We start from the raw sequence: 20,185 nt of genomic DNA on the forward strand, positions 1-20,185 counted from the left end.
ACAATTTGGCATCAGCAGACACTGTGTGCTTTGATGTGATGCATATATATTTTTCACTCCCACGACTAGCAGTTGGAGTTTTGAGAGCTAAGTGAATCTCTTCCCCACATTTAGCCCATTGCCAGGCAGCAAGCCATAATGAACGCAGAACCCTGGAGGCGCTCTTCTTCTCGCCTGCTGCGAAAACAGCTGCTCCTTAGAGGAAAGCCGCCCATTGGTGCATATACATGCATATGTTTGGGCTGAGCTAAACCAAAAAGATTGAAATATGGTCCAATCTGACAGCTGCCCGAGCTTTAGAGTCATAGCTACAGATCACATCAAATGATCCAGATGCACCACAAGGCCGAAACATTACTTTAGTTGTGTCATGTAAGAACATTTAGCTAATGGTTTACATGTATGCATTGGTTGGAAACTTTTATCCAAATTGACTTAAAGTGTATTGAAGCTGTACATTTGAACAAATGCATTTCTTAGGATTCAAACCGCCTTGGCATTGCTAGTGCTATAGGAAAATCTACTCCGGAAAGATTACCCATTCTGCCCTTGTGACAGTAAGTTTCTTTCTAGATAAAAGACAGCAAGAACTACTTTTGAGAAGCATCAGGAATATTTTGTGGTGTGTCTGTGTAAGGTTGTGTGTTTTTGTTTGAGTCTGCAAGCTAGCTAGCTGTCTGTCTGATGTCCTATTTGCATAGGATAGGACACAGACTTGTTTATATACAGGCTCCCGTGCCATCGGGTTATAAATAAATGTTTTTCATACATGAAAGGCCAGGCACAGCTTTTAATGAGGGCGCATTTATCAGCTCAATTTTAAGCATTAGCTTTAACAGCAGTATAGATCAGTATTAAGCTACTGCACTGCTACTTGAACTGACAGCAAGTCAACTATAATGCTGTTGTTATTTATAATGCCACTTTATGAGCGGCATAAATAGGATCTGTAACAAAACTCGACACTATGAATAAACTAAGTATTGGCTCCTTTAAAACTCATCACATTCACTCGATATTGCAATACAGCTGACAATAAGTCTTATACAGCTGCAGAAAAAGTGAAGGGACCAGTTCCAAATTATTTTCAGTTTTTCTGAATTTTCTGTTCCAAGGCACATAAAATGTAATATGATAATTATTTTCAATGTAGTGACACTTCTCTCATATTCTAAATGAAGGAAGTTGAAACCGTGTAAACCGGTCAAAATAATAGAAAAGATGCAAAGTTTGCATCCGTATTCATGTTTTAACAATTAGATTAGATTAGATTCAACTTTATTGTCATTACACATATACAAGTACAGTGTAACGAAATGTAGTTTAGGTCTAACCAGAAGTGCAGTTAGCAAGTGCAGGATATACAGTTAGAATAAATACAGAATACAATATGGGAGAATATAATACAGTGGGCATGGACTATAAAAATATTTTGCAGTAGGAATGTTCTATGAAAATATGACAGTAGGTATATACTATGAATAATATATACAGATGGCTATATACTATGAACATTAATGTACAGGTGGCTATGAAAAGATAATCATTTAGACTAAAATAGTGCAAGTGACTTAGGTATGCATAGATTATTGACATTGGCTATTAAAGTTGCAGTGCAATAGGCGAGTTAATGCAGTAGTTGAAGTTAATGCAGTTATTAAAGTTACGGTGCAATAACGATATAATGCAGTTAAAACGATTTAATGCAGTTAATAGTTTGCAGTCCAGAAGATGAGTTAATGCAGTTTATAGGTTACAGAGCAGTAGATTAGTTAATGCAGTTATTGAGGTTACAGTGCAATAGATGAGTAGATGCAGTTAATAGTTACCGTGCAGTAGATTAGTTAATGCAGTTATTGAAGTTACCGTGCAATAGATGAGTAGATGCAGTTAATAGAATTACAGTGCAGTAGATAGGTTAGTGCAATGTACAATGTTTAAACTGTTAATGTTTTAACATGTTAAAATACTAGGGATTTACACATATTTTAGGAACAGTTCCTAATATGAATATGTGATAGAATAAGCCTGAGTTTAAGCCCCTTCTGTCTTTGCATTATCTCAGTCGTTCACATTGCTTTTGGGTGACTTTTTTGTCAATCCTGAGGTTTGTTTCTGTTGAAATTTGACAAATTCCACATGCGGAAATGCTGAATAAAGGCAAAACTTTTTTGTAGTTCGACTGCAATTCCAAGATCATGGTTTAGATTTCCAGTGAACACCGCAAAATGTACATCAAACTATTTTACGTCCCTTCAGATAAAAGCTTCTGTCAGATTCATTAATGTAAATATATATAAATGTATTTATTTACCTAAACAGGGTGACAGATTTTCTTCCCTCATACCCTTCCTGGATAGTTTTTTTATAAAAAATATAGAACACTGTGTTAAACTGACCTATCACAAATCTAGTTTGCCTTACTCTTTCTGAACTTTCAGAGTAAGGCATAAAGGCTGTGAAGGCTGTTTCTTCATGTTCCTTCCCAGCGTTACTTTCTGTCGTGTGCCGGATATCCATATTATCGCTCGTGTGTATCTCTATTCTGCTGTACTCTAATTAAATGTCCTTTATGTCTCTGACCATGTCAATACCTCTTTTCTCACAGTTATGTTAGGGAGAGAACATGGTAGTATGGGGAAGGAGAAAAAAGATTCAGTGCGGACAGAGATGTCTCCGTCCCTGTTTGCATTTAATATTAACTTGAAATGTACAAGACTAGCTAAATAAAATTTTCCAAGAATCCAAGCAGTGTCAGATTAATTAAATTCCTTGTAGACTTGTAGTCTATAGTCAAGTTATAATACTAGAATGAGGTATTTATCTAAAAAATATTGACACTGACATTGAAGATTATAGATGCTCTTGAAGCAACTATTGGTCTAAAAGTATAGAATTATAAGGCCTTTCCTTTGTATATTGTGACTATTAAACAGGGTAGTTTATATATGCAAATATACTGTAGGAGGCCCCAGACGTCACCAGTCACCGTGCTCCAGTATAACCGCCAAACCCATACTGCAGTTTCTCCACTGCCTGGCATCTAAGGTGACCCAGCTGTTATCTGTGGATAAACGTCCTCTGAATGTATTATACCTACCTTTATCTCATAAATCTTGAGTTTTCTTTTGATGTCTGTATTCTCTCTCTCGAGTCCAGCCAGTCGGGTCTTAATGTCCTGGTAAGCACTGATGAGCGCGAAGTGGGAGGCTGAGTACATGTCCTCTGATAAGGGAGAGCCGGACCAGCCCACCCCACAGCCATCGTCTTTCAGACCCTCATTACCCCCCAACAAGCCCAATTGGCTCCCAAAGAGAGACTCCATAACTCCAGATACTTAACCTGTGAGACACAGAGAGCAAGAGAGAGAGAAAGAGAGAGAGAGAGACAGGTTGCTTATGTGAATCAAAGATGTGGGCTAATCAGTCTTGGGAGGCCGGTTCTTTCATCTTTACTGTTATTTTCGCTCTAGGAGCTTCTCTTTATACGCAAGACAACATGTTATTTCTCGGCTGCCTCTCATTAGCATTGACATTTAGTCAATGTCTATACAAAGCAACAAACAGCACTGTATCAAAGTCATTTTACCACAGGGCTGTGAAGTTTCCTTTTCCTCAATCACATGCCCTTTAACATCTGTGGACATGGTTTGGCCTTTTAGTGGACAATGTGGATAGTTCTCTGTCAATGAAACAACCTAAATTATTCAAGATAACCACTTGACAGAGCTGAGCTGAATGACCTAACTCAAGTACAAGCTGTTCTGCTAAAATGATGACATCACCACCTAGCAACAGTGTCTGATGCTGAGATCACCTGACACCTGTACTGTTGCCATTGCCATTGAAAATTATATATTCATTTATTAATATTCTCGTTGATATTGATCCAATTAACCTTATTGATTAAAACCTTTAAATATTTTCATGTTTTATTCTATGACATAAAACACACCAGTTATAACCCGCTTGTGATTTTTTTAAAGCCTTATTGTGTCTTAAAACGGCGGTTGCTAACAATGTGTGACTGAATCCTTTGGCGGGGACGGTAGACATCATTGCGCATATAAAGCTCACATATAATGCAACATGGGCACAAATCTCTTAAAGTGTAGATGCGGATTCATTCACAGGGTATTTACTTTCCAGGAAATACATTTTTAATAAAGTTTGAAAGAGTGGTCGGAGGCTTGGTGGTGGTGACGTCGAAATTGAGCGACCTTAAGTGCAGTCTGGTTAGAGCATCGTGTTAGTTTTTTACTTCTGTTGATTGTATTTTGGCTGCAAAAGTAACAAATGTGGTTTTCATTTGTAATGATTATCTTGATAGAAAAAATGTGTAAACATCCTAAACCGCTGTTAATCACACAACTTATATTTTTGGCAATCTTCCAAAAGTCTATGGGAAAAATGCATAGGCTTTCGGTTGAGGGAACCAGCGTGGCGCTTGCCTACAAACATACGTCACATCTGAGGTACTGGATTATCAGTGATGTTTGTCCAACAAATGCCAACAAACTCCAAGAACAGGCAACAAACACCAACATTCTTAATTAACATTGGTATTTATCCAACAAATGCCAACAAACTTCAAGAATAGGCAACAAACACCAACATTCTAAATGATCACTGATGTTTATTTAACAAACAAACATTCTAGAGTCTTAATCCCTTTCTTAATTTTAATTTGTGATGAAATTCAGTTTTATTTATTCCTCAGTGACAGACCTATTTGATTCGTATTAATTTACATACAGAAGGGTCAATTAAACCTTGTTGTCATGTTGTCAATAAACAAAATAACAAATGTTATTGAAATCATTATTTTTATTTTTATTTCATGTGTGTGTGTTTTATCTTAATTACATTTTGTTCATAATATAATGATACAAACATAATCGTCAACCCAGTATTGTGTATCGTATTGAACCGTGAGCTGGATGTTTTGTTAAACTTCTAGTAATGATTATATAGTCTGCTTAGTTTAGTAGCTGTACAATCCCCTACCATCCATAACCAAAGCTACTGTACATGTATGCATTTGGTAGACACTTTTATCCTAAGCGAAATACTGTGCATTAAGGATATACAGGTACATACATTTTATCAATATGTGTGATCCCTTGGAATCAAACCCAAAACCTTTGCACTTCTAATGCAGACCTGTAACAATAGAGCTCTCACCCTGTCTATCACTTATATGTTGTTGTGGCATACACTTGTGTGACTGCTAACCCATGAAGGACACAATGCTGCATTAAAATTAGACTTATAATGTTTTTTTACAAGGCAGCATGGTTTACTTAAGCTGCCTACACTGAAACTGTGCCTCAACTTTACTGTTCGTAAAGATATGTTTGGACTTAAATGGCTGTTCTGAGGTTTCATTGTGCAATGGGATGTGTAATACTGCAGTCAGTCAGTGATGTCTGCTCCCTTGTGAGGTGCCTTCATAGCCTTAACACTTCTTCAGGGACCACAGTCCCATCACACAGTGATGAATCACCAACATCCATTCACTAAAAATGTCCACACACACATGCATAAAGTAAACAGGAAAATGTAATATGTTTGCTAATAGCTGCTTTTAAGAAGCTAGCATAGAGCCGCACGTAGTATCAGGTTGTCCATCTGATAAACTATGGAGGTGTGAGGAGCTTTTACTGCACACAGAATGAGTCACATGCTCCTTTCTTAGCAAGCTATTTTCGAAGACATGCATGTGTACTAATGTTCAAAAACGTGAAAAGAAAACTTGGACCTCTTCCTGGGTGTTCTTTCTATCCTACCCTCTCTCTCTCTCTCTCTCTCTCTCTCTTTCGTTTTCTTTCTCCTCGTCCTTTAGGGTAATCCAGAAAAACACACACCCACACTAATACATTTGCACAGGCACAGCTGAGCAGCATGGCTATGATAGAGATTGCCGTTGCTGATGAAGGTGTGAACGTGTAGGTGGAAGAATATCACTTCAGAGACATTCCGACCCACTACATTAATACAAGTGCGTTCTCACTCAGGGTTTCTCTCTGTGTGCAGATACGGAGCTGCAGAGCGATGCAATCGTCTCATGTGATGTCATAGCAAACCTCTTGACCTCCAATGGACACGAGATGCGTCTCACACAAACATTCGGCTTTCCAAGTCTAAGCGAAAACAAGGCCTTAAGCGCAGGGATTAGAATACGGATCTGACAATTTGTCGTGGCTCAAAAGCCTGGCAAGATACCGGGGAAGACAGCCGAATGGCGCACTACTGCCATGGCTGGCTCACCAGAAATTTATCGCACATCTATCTCGCTTTTTTATCTCCTTTTGTCTTGTGAACACTTGCACTGTGCGCTCACCTATTATGAATTCCACAGCTCTCCTCCCTGCTTCATTACGGCAATTACCACAGGAAGTCATTTGTTACCTGGGGGCTAGAAGGCACTGGCACATGGACGCACACTCACACACACATATTTCCTCAGAGATATTTTCAGCAACTTGGCTAGTCATTATTAATGACAACAGTGTGCTTGTGGAAAAATTTATTTTGTAAAGAGCTGCTCTGGAATACAACAAACTGTACTAAAATCTGCTAAACATGTAAAGGTAAATAAACTTTTTGCGGTAATTTAAGGATTAAGATATAAAAACTCTGCAAGAACGTATCAGAGCATTAACATTAGATGCCTTAGACATCCACATGTATTCAGTTCATTTCAAATAAATATCTATAGGCCTAGTGCTTTTCACAATATCGCATCGTTTCAAAGCAGCTTTACACCGTGTCTACACCGGATGCGATGCGACATGACAAAAGACATTAGAAACACACAATAAGCCCATTATAATTTTGAATTTTGTTCACACTGGATGCGGTGCAGCGCCACGCGATAAACCCATTAAGAACAAGCCACAAGTCATGTTGCGCCTGTCGCACCTGGTGTAGACAACGTGTTACAGTAAATACAAGGAGGTGAAGTGCAGGCAAAAAGTTTTAAAAAGTAAATACACTACCGGTCAAAAGTTTAGGATCACAAAACATTTTCTCATGACCTTGAAAAACTATTAACCTATTAAAAAAGATATAATTGTGCCAACATATACATTTATTTTATTAGAAAAATACATTTTTATAAAAACCTATTTTTAAATAGATTATTTGGACCAAATAATAAATAAAAGAAATTCCTGAAGTACTGTTTAAAAAGCTTCCCAGGATGAGACCTCAAGAAGCTGGACGATAACCAAATCAAATATATACAAATATAAAAACCTGTATAAAATTAAAAATACTTTCTACAAAATTGTGCGTTATTCTTTACCCAGCAACTGGTCAAGACGGTTGTAAATTAACCAATTGGGTCTAATATAAAACATCTTCAGGTTTAATTGAACCCAACGGTTGGGTTCGTTCCTTTGTTCCTTGTTCCCAATGCTGGATTGAAAATAACCCAACAGTTTTTAGTGTACCCTAACTATCTAATATCAAAAAACGTGACGCGTTTGTGTTAACATTCTAAATATTTCTGTAATCAAGAATAGTATTAAAATACTAAATATGAAAAAAAAATATTTGGGAAGAAAATAAATTGATTTGGGGAAGAAAACGCTATTAATGATACGTTGGATCAAAAAAGGGAGGGTTTAAAACAATCCAGCATTTTAGGTTGAAACAACCCAGCATTGGTCAATAGACTAGCCTATAAACAGTATATGAATGCAGGGAGTTGACATACTTTCAATAAAATGTTTACGAAAAAAACATTAACATTTCAGTGAACTGACAGCACTACAGCTGTGCATTGTTGAGAACCTCTGTGATCAAGCTGCGAGTAAGTGCAAAAGTTGCATCTTGAAGTGGCAGAGTGAAAAGCGTCATTGTTCCCTTTGGATGCTACGAACGCAGAATGTGACTGAGCTGGCTGAGACACAACACAGAAGTCTGTTTCCAACCCAAAGGATGGGTTTGTCCTTTTTGACCCAACGCTGGGTTGATAATAACCCAGCATTTGATTTCAGAGTTTATCTTGTCGAAATGATGCTAACAGTACAGAAGCCAAATTACACATACAATGTCTGAATAATTATGGCGGAATTTAGGAACGCCAGCAGCCAACTCTCCCCGCTGATCATTGCTCTTCTGCAGACAGTGATATTGCATAATTTCTACAGTCACACTTGCTCACGCATTGGCTGCCATCCTAAACATTTACCACAAGCCACACGCAATCACAAACAGCGGGACAAAGCGTATCGGACACAAGCCCATTTTACACAGGGATCTGGCTGCTGTATTAGAGATATAATGGCATAGATACCCAAACAGACGTGCACACACACCTGTTATTCCGGTGGGGTGCGTGTGTGTGCACTGCTGTGTTCCTGGCAAGGTTTGTCGCCTCTTGCTTGGCTGGCTATTAGCAAGCCTGCAGGGGAAGTGTGACTTAAATGCTAGTGATAAAAAATGACCACTGCAGCTCCACAGGTGCACCAGGTCTCACTAGCTTGCCTTCACACCCATATATACAGTACACACACACACACACACACATACATGTCTAAGATACACATTGATACACGTTTGCATCTATGCATGGGTTATTGGAAGAAACAGTCCATTCTGGTTGCTTAAACATAGAATGCATGAAATGTAGAATGTACACGTTTCCTGATTTCTTTAACTGTAGTGTTATTTTTACTGTATGTAACATAAACAGACTGTTAAAGAGTAACTCCCTATCCAAAGAGCCACTGTGTTGACCCTGTGATAGCAAAACGCCTCCATTTGGAAAGAAGATGGGCCCGGCACAAGTTGGCAAGAGCAGCGGCAAAACTGAGTGGGTGTTGCGGAGGGACCATGGTCGAGCCTGGTGGGCAAATCAGAGTGTTTACTGTACATGTGTATTTATACCACGCAGTGAGAGCCAAGCAAGTATATTGATTCTACTGTATTCAGCTTGTGTGCTCATTTGGGCGTGCGATGTGTCCTCATGGATAAACAGCATAAAATGTGCTGAAGGGGCTTTTGTGGAAATGTATGCCTTGATGTGTGCAGATCAGACCGAGCAATGAAAGTTGGTATTATGAATACCAAATGTGCTTATAAATATCTAAAACTAATTTCAAATATGTAATCTGTAACTTTTTTGCGTTGTTATAATATAACAAAAGCTATTAAGCATATGGTAATAACACATGGAAAATAAATAGTGGGATGGTTTTGGGTGCTATTTTAACAAAAGAATCTTTAAATGTGTGATTACATTTTTATTTTTATAATTATATATTATAATTTTTATATTTCTATGTGTATTTGTTCATTTGTGTAGCAACATAAAGTATTAAACAGTTATTACATACAGTCAGAAAATAATTAATAGGCCGCTCCAAATTCTTATTTAATCAGCATTTCTAGATGTATTGTGGCCGTTCCATTCCAGTGTCTGTTAAATAAAACAAAATCAAACCTCAGGAGTGACATAAAGTCATCCAACAGCAATCGAGGTATTCAGATTAAATTAAACATGAACAAATTTTAATGTTGTATTGTAAGTGCATATGAACTTGTTTTCTTTGCAGAATTTGAGGTCTGAAAATTATTTGGACCTGTTTCTCCACTTTTCCGCAGAAACAATATTTTTATTAGAAATTTGGGATAAATATGGTTAGTAGTTCACAGAATTAAACAAAAATTATAATTTTACCTAAAAATGGCGAAATTGTCTCTTAGTTTTTCCGAGCTGTATATACTTCACATACATGCAATCTCTAAATAGTTGGAAAAAATAGTTTGACATCACTTGACTTAAATTTAGACTTACACGTAAAGACAAGCTTGTAAAGTAACCAGCAATTTTATGTTTCAAACTGAAATGGCAATATAGAAGCTGCAGTTATGGATTGCAGCTTTGCTTCTTACAAGAAGAGAAGGTCAATCGTGTTTTCCTTTAAATACAATAATACCAACAGTTGTGTAAGGAATGAAAAACCTAGCTGGTAGGATAACACTGGAGGCCTCGGTAATACAGTGAATCGCGTTTGTTCAGTGCAGATGGATAAATATGGAAGGTGAGCAGAGTGAAAGCGAGGCAGAACAGGTGTGGGTGCTGCATCTGTAGGTGGAACTAGAGATGGATTGGGAAAGAGGTTATGTTAAATTGCACAACTCTCTTTCTTTCTCTCGAACCATCCTACATCTCATCATCCTATTCCTGGGTTAAATTTTTTTGCTCTCACTTTGTCCATTCATCTTTTGACATCTCTGCGTAAATCTCATCTTTCTACCAATTTCCAGGTCTTCTCCCTCTCTTTTCTCTATTTGCCTCATCTTTTCATCTGATGCAATATAAGCACAAGTCCTGCTTTACCCTGGTATTAAGTTTGCAAGACCTCTAAAAGACAAATATTAATTTCTGGTTGAACATTAGGTTACATTAGGCCATTAAAGGTGAACTGCATTTACGGTATTTTTTATAATCTATCAAAAGTTGTATTATTATAGCAATGAATAGTACTTCTTTAAAGTCAGAGTCGGTTTGTCTGTCTGCATCATCTACATGCACAGTGAAAATCTGAATGTGAGTGAGAAAGAAATGACTAATGGCTCACTGTGGAAACGCTCCAGCAAGGAACACATGAAGCCTATGGGAACATAATTGAAAAAAATATAACATTTTATACTGCAGATACATAAATAAAACAACTGCGCCCGGTCCACACCTGTCAGAAAGTCAGATCCGTAATGATTTCAATTCGATAATAGGAGTCAGCACTCTGTTCTGCTTCATTGTTCAGTTACACAGCAACTGAATCATCGGAAAACATTGGCCTGCTTTTACGTAATGCACTTCATATATGTGTGCGTCAGGTTTCACGCTCTGAGTGTTGATATATTACTGCATTACCAAAATGAAAGCTCTGAAGTGTCCTTGGCAAAGACATTTAGCACTTTCAGTGAATATCTTCCAAACATCCACGCTTGAAATCAGGTTTATTGGGGTATACAGACAAGAGGTCAAGGCAGTGAGAGACAGGCGGTTAGACAGAGAGAGAGGGAGTAGGAAATAAACACTTTGATCTGATGAAACAGCCATAAACCTGGTGTTACAAAAGGGATGTTGTAGTCTGACGCCCACATCAGTAAACCTAACGGAGATGAACAGATCGTAATAAACGCCTCAGAGATAATCGAACGCATGCGGGCGGGCTTTGACGTCACGCGCACGCATGTGGATGGCGATCAGCTTATGCTCTGTCGTTCTTTCATGACAGGAAGAATCTGAAGGAGGAGCCCCGGGGACTAATTGATAACGCAACGCTGCAAGACACATGAAGAACAGAAGAGAGGAGATCTCACGCGGTGACTGAAGAAGTGACAGTCATGATGTTAGCTCTCAGATTCCCACAGAAGCGTGACAGCAGTTTCACGATATACGCACATGTAAACAAATAAACAAACGCCCACACGCAAATATCCATATATCCAATGCCAGATATTATGTTGATTTAGGAGAAAGGCAGAATAATGATCTTCTAAGTGTTAACTGACTGACTTCGAACAAAAAAGAAACAAAAAAATAAGAAGTTTGAAATCTGATATTTCTTAACACTCAGTGTACTTTAAACAACGATTTTTGTGCCAGTGCTTTTGCGTTTTATTTTTATGTAGCACAGTTTTGTGCTTCTTGTTGATGACAAAAAAAAAACAATAGGGGAAAACGGGTTAAGGTGCTGAATAATAATGTGCAATAATGATATTTGACTGATAAAAAAAAAACATTTAAATAGATATTGTGATAATATATTTTGTGAATTCTTTTGGCCACGACAACCGTGAAGTGAAAATATATCGGATATTGCAGCCCTAAACAGGATGATGATGCGTATATTATTATGGGAAAATGAACTGAAAGATTTGTTCATTTAGCTGTTATAGAATATAAAGTTGTAAACTTTTCGGGTATTTTGACGCCAAACATGGGGCAAGAAGTAAACTTGTTTATCTGATTTGAACACAACATATAAAATAGATATTGGGTTGTTATTTAACAAAAAATGAAACTAAAATGTGAATGACAGATTCATTTAAAAAATATTGAGAATTTTCATTAACCTGTTCTTTCTAAAAACTGTCAACATTTAATGTACCTTCTGTAAGTAAATTAATACAAATTGATCTCACTGAAAAATAAAAACAATGTTTAAACAATCATCATAACTTTACAAATCATATTTTATTTACATTGCAATATACGATAAATTGCTATTTCCATACAGGCCTAATACATAAAACTAGATCAATGCATATATATAGCCTATATTAATAAATATGTTAATATATAAAAAAAAACTAAGTACAGCATAGCCATTCAATTAAAGTACAAGAATAGTATTTAGTAACATGTTTGGTCAGGGGGAAATGAATAGGGAGCTTTTTACTGTACCTCAGCAATTTACCGTACTTGGTTAGCCTTAAGAATCTGTCATTCTGTTCTTTGCACTTGCTCCAATACCACGCTAATGATTGCTACACAGACAACATTTTCTGCATTGAAGGTTTTTTTTCCCTCCGCTGCATCCATTATAGCTACTTTGAATGGCATGGCTGGCTGACGCTAATGTCGACAAGCACACCCTTCCTTTTCATCCTGTTATAAGGCAATTGCTAATAACTCTGCTAGTATATTAATGGCGACACTGCGTGTGCGAATTTGCAATATCCTTCGTTCCCCTGATAGCATCTCTGTCAACAACGGCACTGCTGGAGGGGCTGAGTGAGAAAGGGAGAGAATGCTGTGGAAACAGCACTATAGGAAAGTGGACTCTTGTTATTTTTAGGGCCACCTGGGGGAATTTGAGCAGTCCAGCACCGAGTGCAATGCAAGTGGGTAACCTGGTTTTCCGGAGAATCACGACAAGAATATATTTAAGGAGGGGACGTCTAGCAAACGCGCTGTCTAGCAAACACGCCTCATACTCTGTATGTTGATTTTCTCTATTCTATCTCATTATTTCCTCACTAGTCATTTTTCACCCTAATGTACATCTCATAACCCCCCACCTCCTCTTTTTCTTGTTCTTTTCGTATACTACATTACGCCTCCATAGTAGGGTCTTGTGTTATGTGTGTTGATCACCAAAGCTATCACTTTACATAACAATTGCATCATTTTCACAGTCAACACTTTAGTCCTTTTAACTAATAATTGGAAAATTAGGAGCTTGGGTTTGCACGCATGAGATCAAAAATGCTACGTGACATTATTGAGGGTAACAATGCTTAGCAACTCAGTAACACTTCCAAAGAACTGCTTCCAAAGAAACTGCTGTACCTTAAAAGCCTGGAAACATTTTAAAGGTCATGCCAGGAACAACAAAATCCATACCTCCCTCCATGCGGCACAAAAGCACCTCTGGTGTGCCGTTAAAAAATGGCCTAAAATAAAATAAAATGGAAAACAGCAGTTGTTCTGGCTGTGCAGTCATTCCTTGAAAGTGACTGTCAAGGTCATCATCTATGACTACATATATGTTAGATAAATAGTTGCTGCACTTTGCACAGATAGGATTTTTAACACTTTAAGGCACAGATCCCATGATTTTTTATCAATTACAGTACATACAGTAAATTCAGCTAGAATAAATGCCGATTCTGTAAGCCTAGAATAAGAAATCAACCAAACCAAAGATTAAAACACATGAAATACCAAAATTCCAAAATATTCAAAATACAGTATATGATAAAAATGGTTAAAAATGGCCATCACTCCATCCTGAAATACTTATAAACTATAGTTGAAAAATAAACTTGGATAATTATGTGTAGTAGTTAACGTCAAATTAACAGTTACCAATATATACAGTAGTTTGACCTCCTGAGGTTGATGATCAACATTTTAAACTTTTAACTGAAGGAACAAGTTTCATGCCCTATTTTGGGATGCAAAGCAATTAAAGTAAGTGGCCTAATACACAAACTAAACATGACAGATAAACAACAACTGAGCACCTCAAGAACTGTACATAATCTAAACACAAACTGTGTAGGTAGATAATCAAAATAGAGAGGTCAAATATCTGCAAGAGCGTCATCAATTTGAAAGGAAGAATACAAAGGCCATCTGTCCATCCTCCAAACCACATCTAGAGGTCATTCCAAATTGAGCTTAGACTGTGAATCTGCTTCGACTGTTCCTGCATGATAAATGACTCCCTACGAATGACAGCATGCATGAGCATTTGGTTGGCTTTCAATCAGATGACTGTCACCTTGCTATTGACCCGCATTCAGTCTGTGTGGACACAGCAGTATGGTGATGTGGTGATGAATGTGAACCGCGGGGATGGCATAGAGATGGGAGCAGGATGGAGATGTCATCTTTGAAAAATCACTCTGTGTGCTTTACTCAGAAATCTTGAAGTACTCAGAAACGAGAAAAAACGCTTTCTGCCAAACATCCGGGTCTCCGACAATCCGGCAATCAATCAACTCAAAAAGCCTTCAGACTGCAAAAACAGCAGCATAACCCAAGAGCCACTTAAAGAATTCATGTCAGAATTTACACAAGTAAGTCAACCTGAATAACTTTCTTCTGCAGAACACAAAATAAGATATCCTGAAAAACTTTGGTAACCAAAGAACACTTGGCCCCCCATTGACTTCCATTGTATGGACACAAAACCAAAAGAGATTTTTGTGTTCTGCAGGTTTTGTGTTCATTTACAGGTTTTGAATGACATGATGCTAGATAAATGAAGACAAAATGTTGTGTCGCTTTAATGCCCTGCACTTAAAACAGGCTGTGTCTTCAAAACCCCAAAGCATGTTTGTGATTCATGCAACTGCCGGAAAACCCTTGAAATCTGAAGAGAAGATCAAAAGGACCATTTTATTACCTCTTCTGTGCTAAGGGACCCCAGGCTGATTTTAAAAAGGGGGATGTGAACAAAAGGCAGGAAGAAAGTATTGAAATCTCAGACAGCTATGCCAGGTCTGTCAAATTTCTAAAGGATGGCTCAACAGCAACATATCACCTTGGGTTTAACCACTCGTTCTATTTTAGTTCTCTGTATCTATTATATCTATGTACCTCGCACACTGGTCACATTGACCTGCCCAGGTGCTTGTGAACATCCTCCTCTTGGAGAGCTCATCGTGAGCTGCTGTGGCCTACGAGCATACATTTGTCAACTTGCGAGTACCTTACATAAACCAACGTGTCTCTAAATTATGCATGGGAGGTATGAAACTCGAGAAAGTAATGCAATCATGCGAGTTTGGCCGTGAATCATGATTAACGGTCTACGGGGTGCTGAAGTACTGTGTAAGTGTGTTACAAGTGCACATGGTGAGGTGCTCAGCTCTGTTTTGCTCATAGTTCAGAGAACCGAATCCCACTTGAAGTTCTTAAAGGTGAAATGTTCCACTTTTATGAAATAATTTGAATTCCGTTCGGCTTTAGAAATAGCTCAACACGAGAGGTGAAAATCAGCAGAGATCTGCTGGGTATAATATTATGTCGATATCTGGGTCACAATATGATTCGATTGCAATTATTTATGTTGAAACTGGATGCACTGCAATCTTTTACTGTGCAGTTTATGTTTCATCTGCATTGGGTTTTGGACTTTTATGCAATTATATTATAGAGTTTGATTTTTGGACGAATGAGAATAATTGAGTATGCATTGATCTAATGCTACAGTACAAAACGCCACATTATAGACTTGCACTTAATCAGTGGTTCTCTGCAAGGGCTTCCAAGGGGCCCTCAAGATTACCAATAATTTAAAATGAAGACAAAATGAGCACTGAAATACTTTAAAAAAAAATCAAGATTTGTTTTATTATTTGGCCATTTTATTATGAATAAACAAATTCCACTGTGAATAATTTTTGTGAGTGGGGGGCCTTGGAGTCAAAAAGGTTGAGAACCCCTGCTCTGAATCCAGGTCAATCTTCTTTCCCCAACAAATATTTTAATATAAAAATGATATCAAAAAATGTTTTTGGGTGAAAATATCAACATTGTATTGGAATGATAATAATAGAAACCCATATCCTCAACAGAATAACAAGATTATTCCTGCAAAACTGTTTAATAATTTGTGCGTTCGAAAACTCCAAAACACAAAGGATTAAACTGAATGATGTATTAGTATGAAAGGAGCATAACTAAAGACAATCAGAGCCTGACTAAGACCACTGAAGCATTAATTGAAACTAATGACTGTTATTACAGTCGACCTCTGGGTCACTCCAATAAGCCATTCAAATTATTTTGCTCTCAGTGCAAGATTAAGCATTTGGAAAATTCCCCAAACTATTGAATTAATGCTAATGAATGCAAACTAATTTATGACAAATGACTAAATTAAAGCCAACTTTCTGATCCATTTACTCAACACTTAACTGAGCTAGATGAGGCTACGACCTCGGAAGACATCTGAGGATGTTCTCTTGGTCAAACACTCTTCTCTTGCACCTCATGACTGACTGACCCTCTTCAGAAATCCTACCAAGCGCTTTGCTTCTCAACAAACTGATCTTTGAATCATTAACATACCAACTGTGTTTGCAGGTCGATACAGAGAAAACAATAAACCAATGAGCATTCTAAAAACAGGCTGGATCTGATGTCCTTTCCCAGGGATGATTACGAAAGCAATTTAGCCATGCAAAACACAATACATGTGGATCATAAAAACACGTTGCAAAAATGATCAACATGAGTTGGGCTTGGTAACCAGAACATGATTCACCTCCCAACGTCAGACTCTTAAATTAGCTCTTGCAGACAGACTCGCGCTAAGAAAAAAGGCGATGCTGTCAATTAAGTGCCTAATAATCAACTCAAGACATATAGAAAATAATGAAAATACAGGGCAGTTTCTGTAAAACTTAGTTCTTGCCAATCCTTCCTTGCAAGGAATTTCGAAAGCATGCGCCATCCCACGCTTTTCAATAAGCTATCCGACTGAGGACGCATAATGCCTGTCAGGAAAGGAAATCAAGCTTTTGACGAACAAAGAACTGAAACTGTATATGCAGTTAAATTTCAGTTGTAAGCAACTGAATGCAGAATGAACTGAAGATGATGCTTATTAAATTAAATCTATGACTTATTGAGCTATTAGAAATCAATAAGTGATCGAATAACAATGCATCAAGCAGAATATTGTGCCTGCACCTTTACTTTTCACTAAAACAATACTGTACACGAAAGCAAAGTACTCTTATGTAATAAAATGAATGTTGCATAAGCAACTTCTGTTATGATGCAAACATTTATTAAGCTATTAAAAACAAGCTCTGTCAGTTTGGGCACGTTATTCCTTTTGAAAAGGTTAGATCTATTTATTAGCCAAGTGTGAAAGAAGGCACAGTCTTTAAACTGATTCAACACCTGGAGCTGTCCACTAAACCATCCGCAAAATACTGCCTACTACAACAAAGACGACATCACACAAATTATAGCACCGGAGCTGAGGTTTTAAGATCTCCCCGAAATTTAGCACATTTACAAGGGAGGTACAACAGTCATTCGTTAATGAATAGTTGGCAGTCTTGAACAATGCAACGCTTTGAAGCAATTGTATCGATAATTGGGATTTTCTATTCACTATAGTCGTTGCGCAGGTAATGTTTTAGTCTCGTTACACAACAGACCCTGCAGATGTTGACAATGATGAATTCTTTATTATTTACGACTTAAGTTCCCCCACATTTTCCAAAACGCATGTGAATTTTGGCATAAAGCGACTGCTTCGAATGGCAAATAAATGTCATGCGTTGATTCTACGGTGGAAAAAGTTATTTATCGTGCTGCTCGGGACAAACCGATCCTGCGCGATCGTGTTACTATCGTCATGCTTTATTCTAATTCAGTTTGGTTGTAATCTCGTTGAATGCTTAAAATATTGTTAAATATCATTAACTGGTTGTTAAATTTTGATCCGTTGCGTCTTCATAACGACGTGCAGTTTCCGACGATGTACTTGCAGCTGAGCAATGCTGATGTCAAACCTCGAGCGTCTCCTTTAAGACAGGCTTTTGTTTCAAACTGGCTGTATTAATTGTACATGCATTGGCAAACGAAGGCTTTAAGGAACGATATACAAATATGCTAATGTGATGCCATTGCATTTTAAACGCGCATCGCTTTTCGTGTCCTCTTGCTTTGTATTTACACGGACATTTGTAGAGCACTCTGTAAAACATGGCTGTGCGCTGTATGCCACTGTATATGCAGCCAGCGCTGCAATACTCAACACCGACCAAAATATACATTCATTTCAAAAGAAAGAAAGAAGCACTCACGGTCTCTCATCGATCGTTCCTTTTCTGTCATGTCTTCAGTTAAGGGCCAGGCACCCCAGAAGAGCTGCTTAATTGTATATGCCGGACGCCCGCTGTTCTCCGCTGCTGTTATTGGTTCAGTTTCTCTCAACTGCGCTCAGCGCGAGATCGCAGGGAGTTTGCGCGTCTCTCGCAGCTACGGGCGTCACTGTTAGGAGGTCAACATAAAACATCATAAACACTGGCAGTACAACATCTTCTATCCCTCGCGCTCTGTTGAGATTGACTAGGTTACATGATTTCACTTTGCTCTGTGTGTACAAATAATAAAAAACAAGACAGCTATTCAAATATGTCCTCTGACCTCATTTTAATCCAGAAGATATTGAAGCTTTTAACATATACAAGACGTTTCAGAAAGACGTGTGTGTTCAAGTAGGGAAACATGTTATAAGATTGAAATCTTGAATCATGTAGGATATATAAAAGCCATTAGCCATTTTAAATTTTTGATTAGTCAACAAAAAATAAGGGCATTTTAATCAGAAAATAACCTAATATAAAATAGATGTAGATAGAATAAATCTGGATTTACATTTAGTCATTTAGCAGATGCTTTATCCAAAGCGACTTACAGAGAGTTCAGGAAGCAATAAAGCGACATGTCAGGGGCATTACTACAATAAGCGCTAATACAAAGTTACTTATTTCCAGAAAAGCCAGAACAATCGCTGTTAAGATAGATAAATAGATACATTTACCAGATTAGGCAACAGTACACAGCACATTTTGAATATTATTTGGAATACTTTGTGCATAAAAACTTAGGTAAAGGTAAAGGCATTTGTATCCTATTCTCTATTTAGAGAAATTGATCTGAGTATCAAAGCTGCTGCATTAAAAAATCATACACAATAAGACACGAATGGCCCGTGTCTAACCATAAAGGAAATGTCCACTGGGAAATCTCCACATGCCCCAGATCTTAACGGTTGTAGGCACTAGGCTACAACTGCACAGACAGACTTCCTTTAGAGTTGACAAAACAGAGATTGTGGCAAGAACATACAATTTGTCTGATCATTTAGGATTTAACACAAGCTTTATTTGTGAGTTTTGATTACGTAGGTCAATAATGAAAAGGTCTTGTATACCATCTTTTATTTTAAAATTTTATGCTATTATAATAAGAAAAACATTTGTTTACGTTTTGTATGAATGCATAACGATTAAGTAGCCTGCATCAAAATACCAAGCTGTACGTCAACTGTGGAAAATTGAAATATTCCGACAATGAGCACGAGGTGGTGATGTTGCGCATTAGTTAAGTTCTAGGCTTTGAACATATGGGAAACGTTCTTTTTTATTTAATCGTGGAATGAGCCACTGCATATTCATTTATCCAGGCACTTGTTGTTAAAAACTATAATATCCTGATGCAGATTTATAGGCTACTGGTTTTTCCTACAGACTTTTCGAAATATATTGAAAAAGAGGTCCACGAAGAGGAATGTCTGTCTTGTTTAGCACTCTGCTTGCTGTATGGAGATGGTGAAATATGCATGACTGATTTTGCCACTTATCTGCTTATGTAAGAATGTGTTTGGTCGGTTCCTGTTCTTGGACACTTTCATGGAACATAATGTCCTCAACCATTCATTCACTAGAATTCATAACCGAAATAGTCAGGAAAATTTGGCACATTTTGAATTTGTCTTAAAAAATATTATTGGGGTAAAATGAAGTTCAGAAGTGAGAGCTCTAAAGAAAATAGCAGTACTTCTAAATAGAAGTTGGGAAAAATCATATTAAATCAAATTCAAGCTTACTTTGGTTGTCAATTTATTAACATAGCCGTATTGTGAATGCGTTATGTAATTCTGAAATTTGTTGTGCATAAT

The 20,185-nt window shown here is 37.5% G+C and overlaps 1 protein-coding gene across 1 annotated transcript in view; it reads right to left on the bottom strand.

Annotated features, from left to right (window-relative positions):
* The window catches only part of tbkbp1 (TBK1 binding protein 1), a 37,804-nt gene extending 19,365 nt beyond the window's left edge, over positions 1-18,439 (bottom strand). The window contains exons 1-2 of the mRNA XM_079477136.1: positions 18,306-18,439; positions 3,101-3,342 (exon numbers count right to left, since the gene is read on the bottom strand). Coding sequence (XP_079333262.1) covers positions 3,101-3,325 — 225 coding nt within the window. The 5' untranslated portion in view covers positions 3,326-3,342; positions 18,306-18,439. The remainder of the gene's footprint in view (positions 1-3,100; positions 3,343-18,305) is intronic.
* Positions 18,440-20,185: the final 1,746 nt, after the last annotated feature.

The sequence above is a fragment of the Barbatula barbatula genome (assembly GCF_947034865.1).
Source record: "Barbatula barbatula genome assembly, chromosome: 16".
Lineage (NCBI taxonomy): Eukaryota > Metazoa > Chordata > Actinopteri > Cypriniformes > Nemacheilidae > Barbatula > Barbatula barbatula.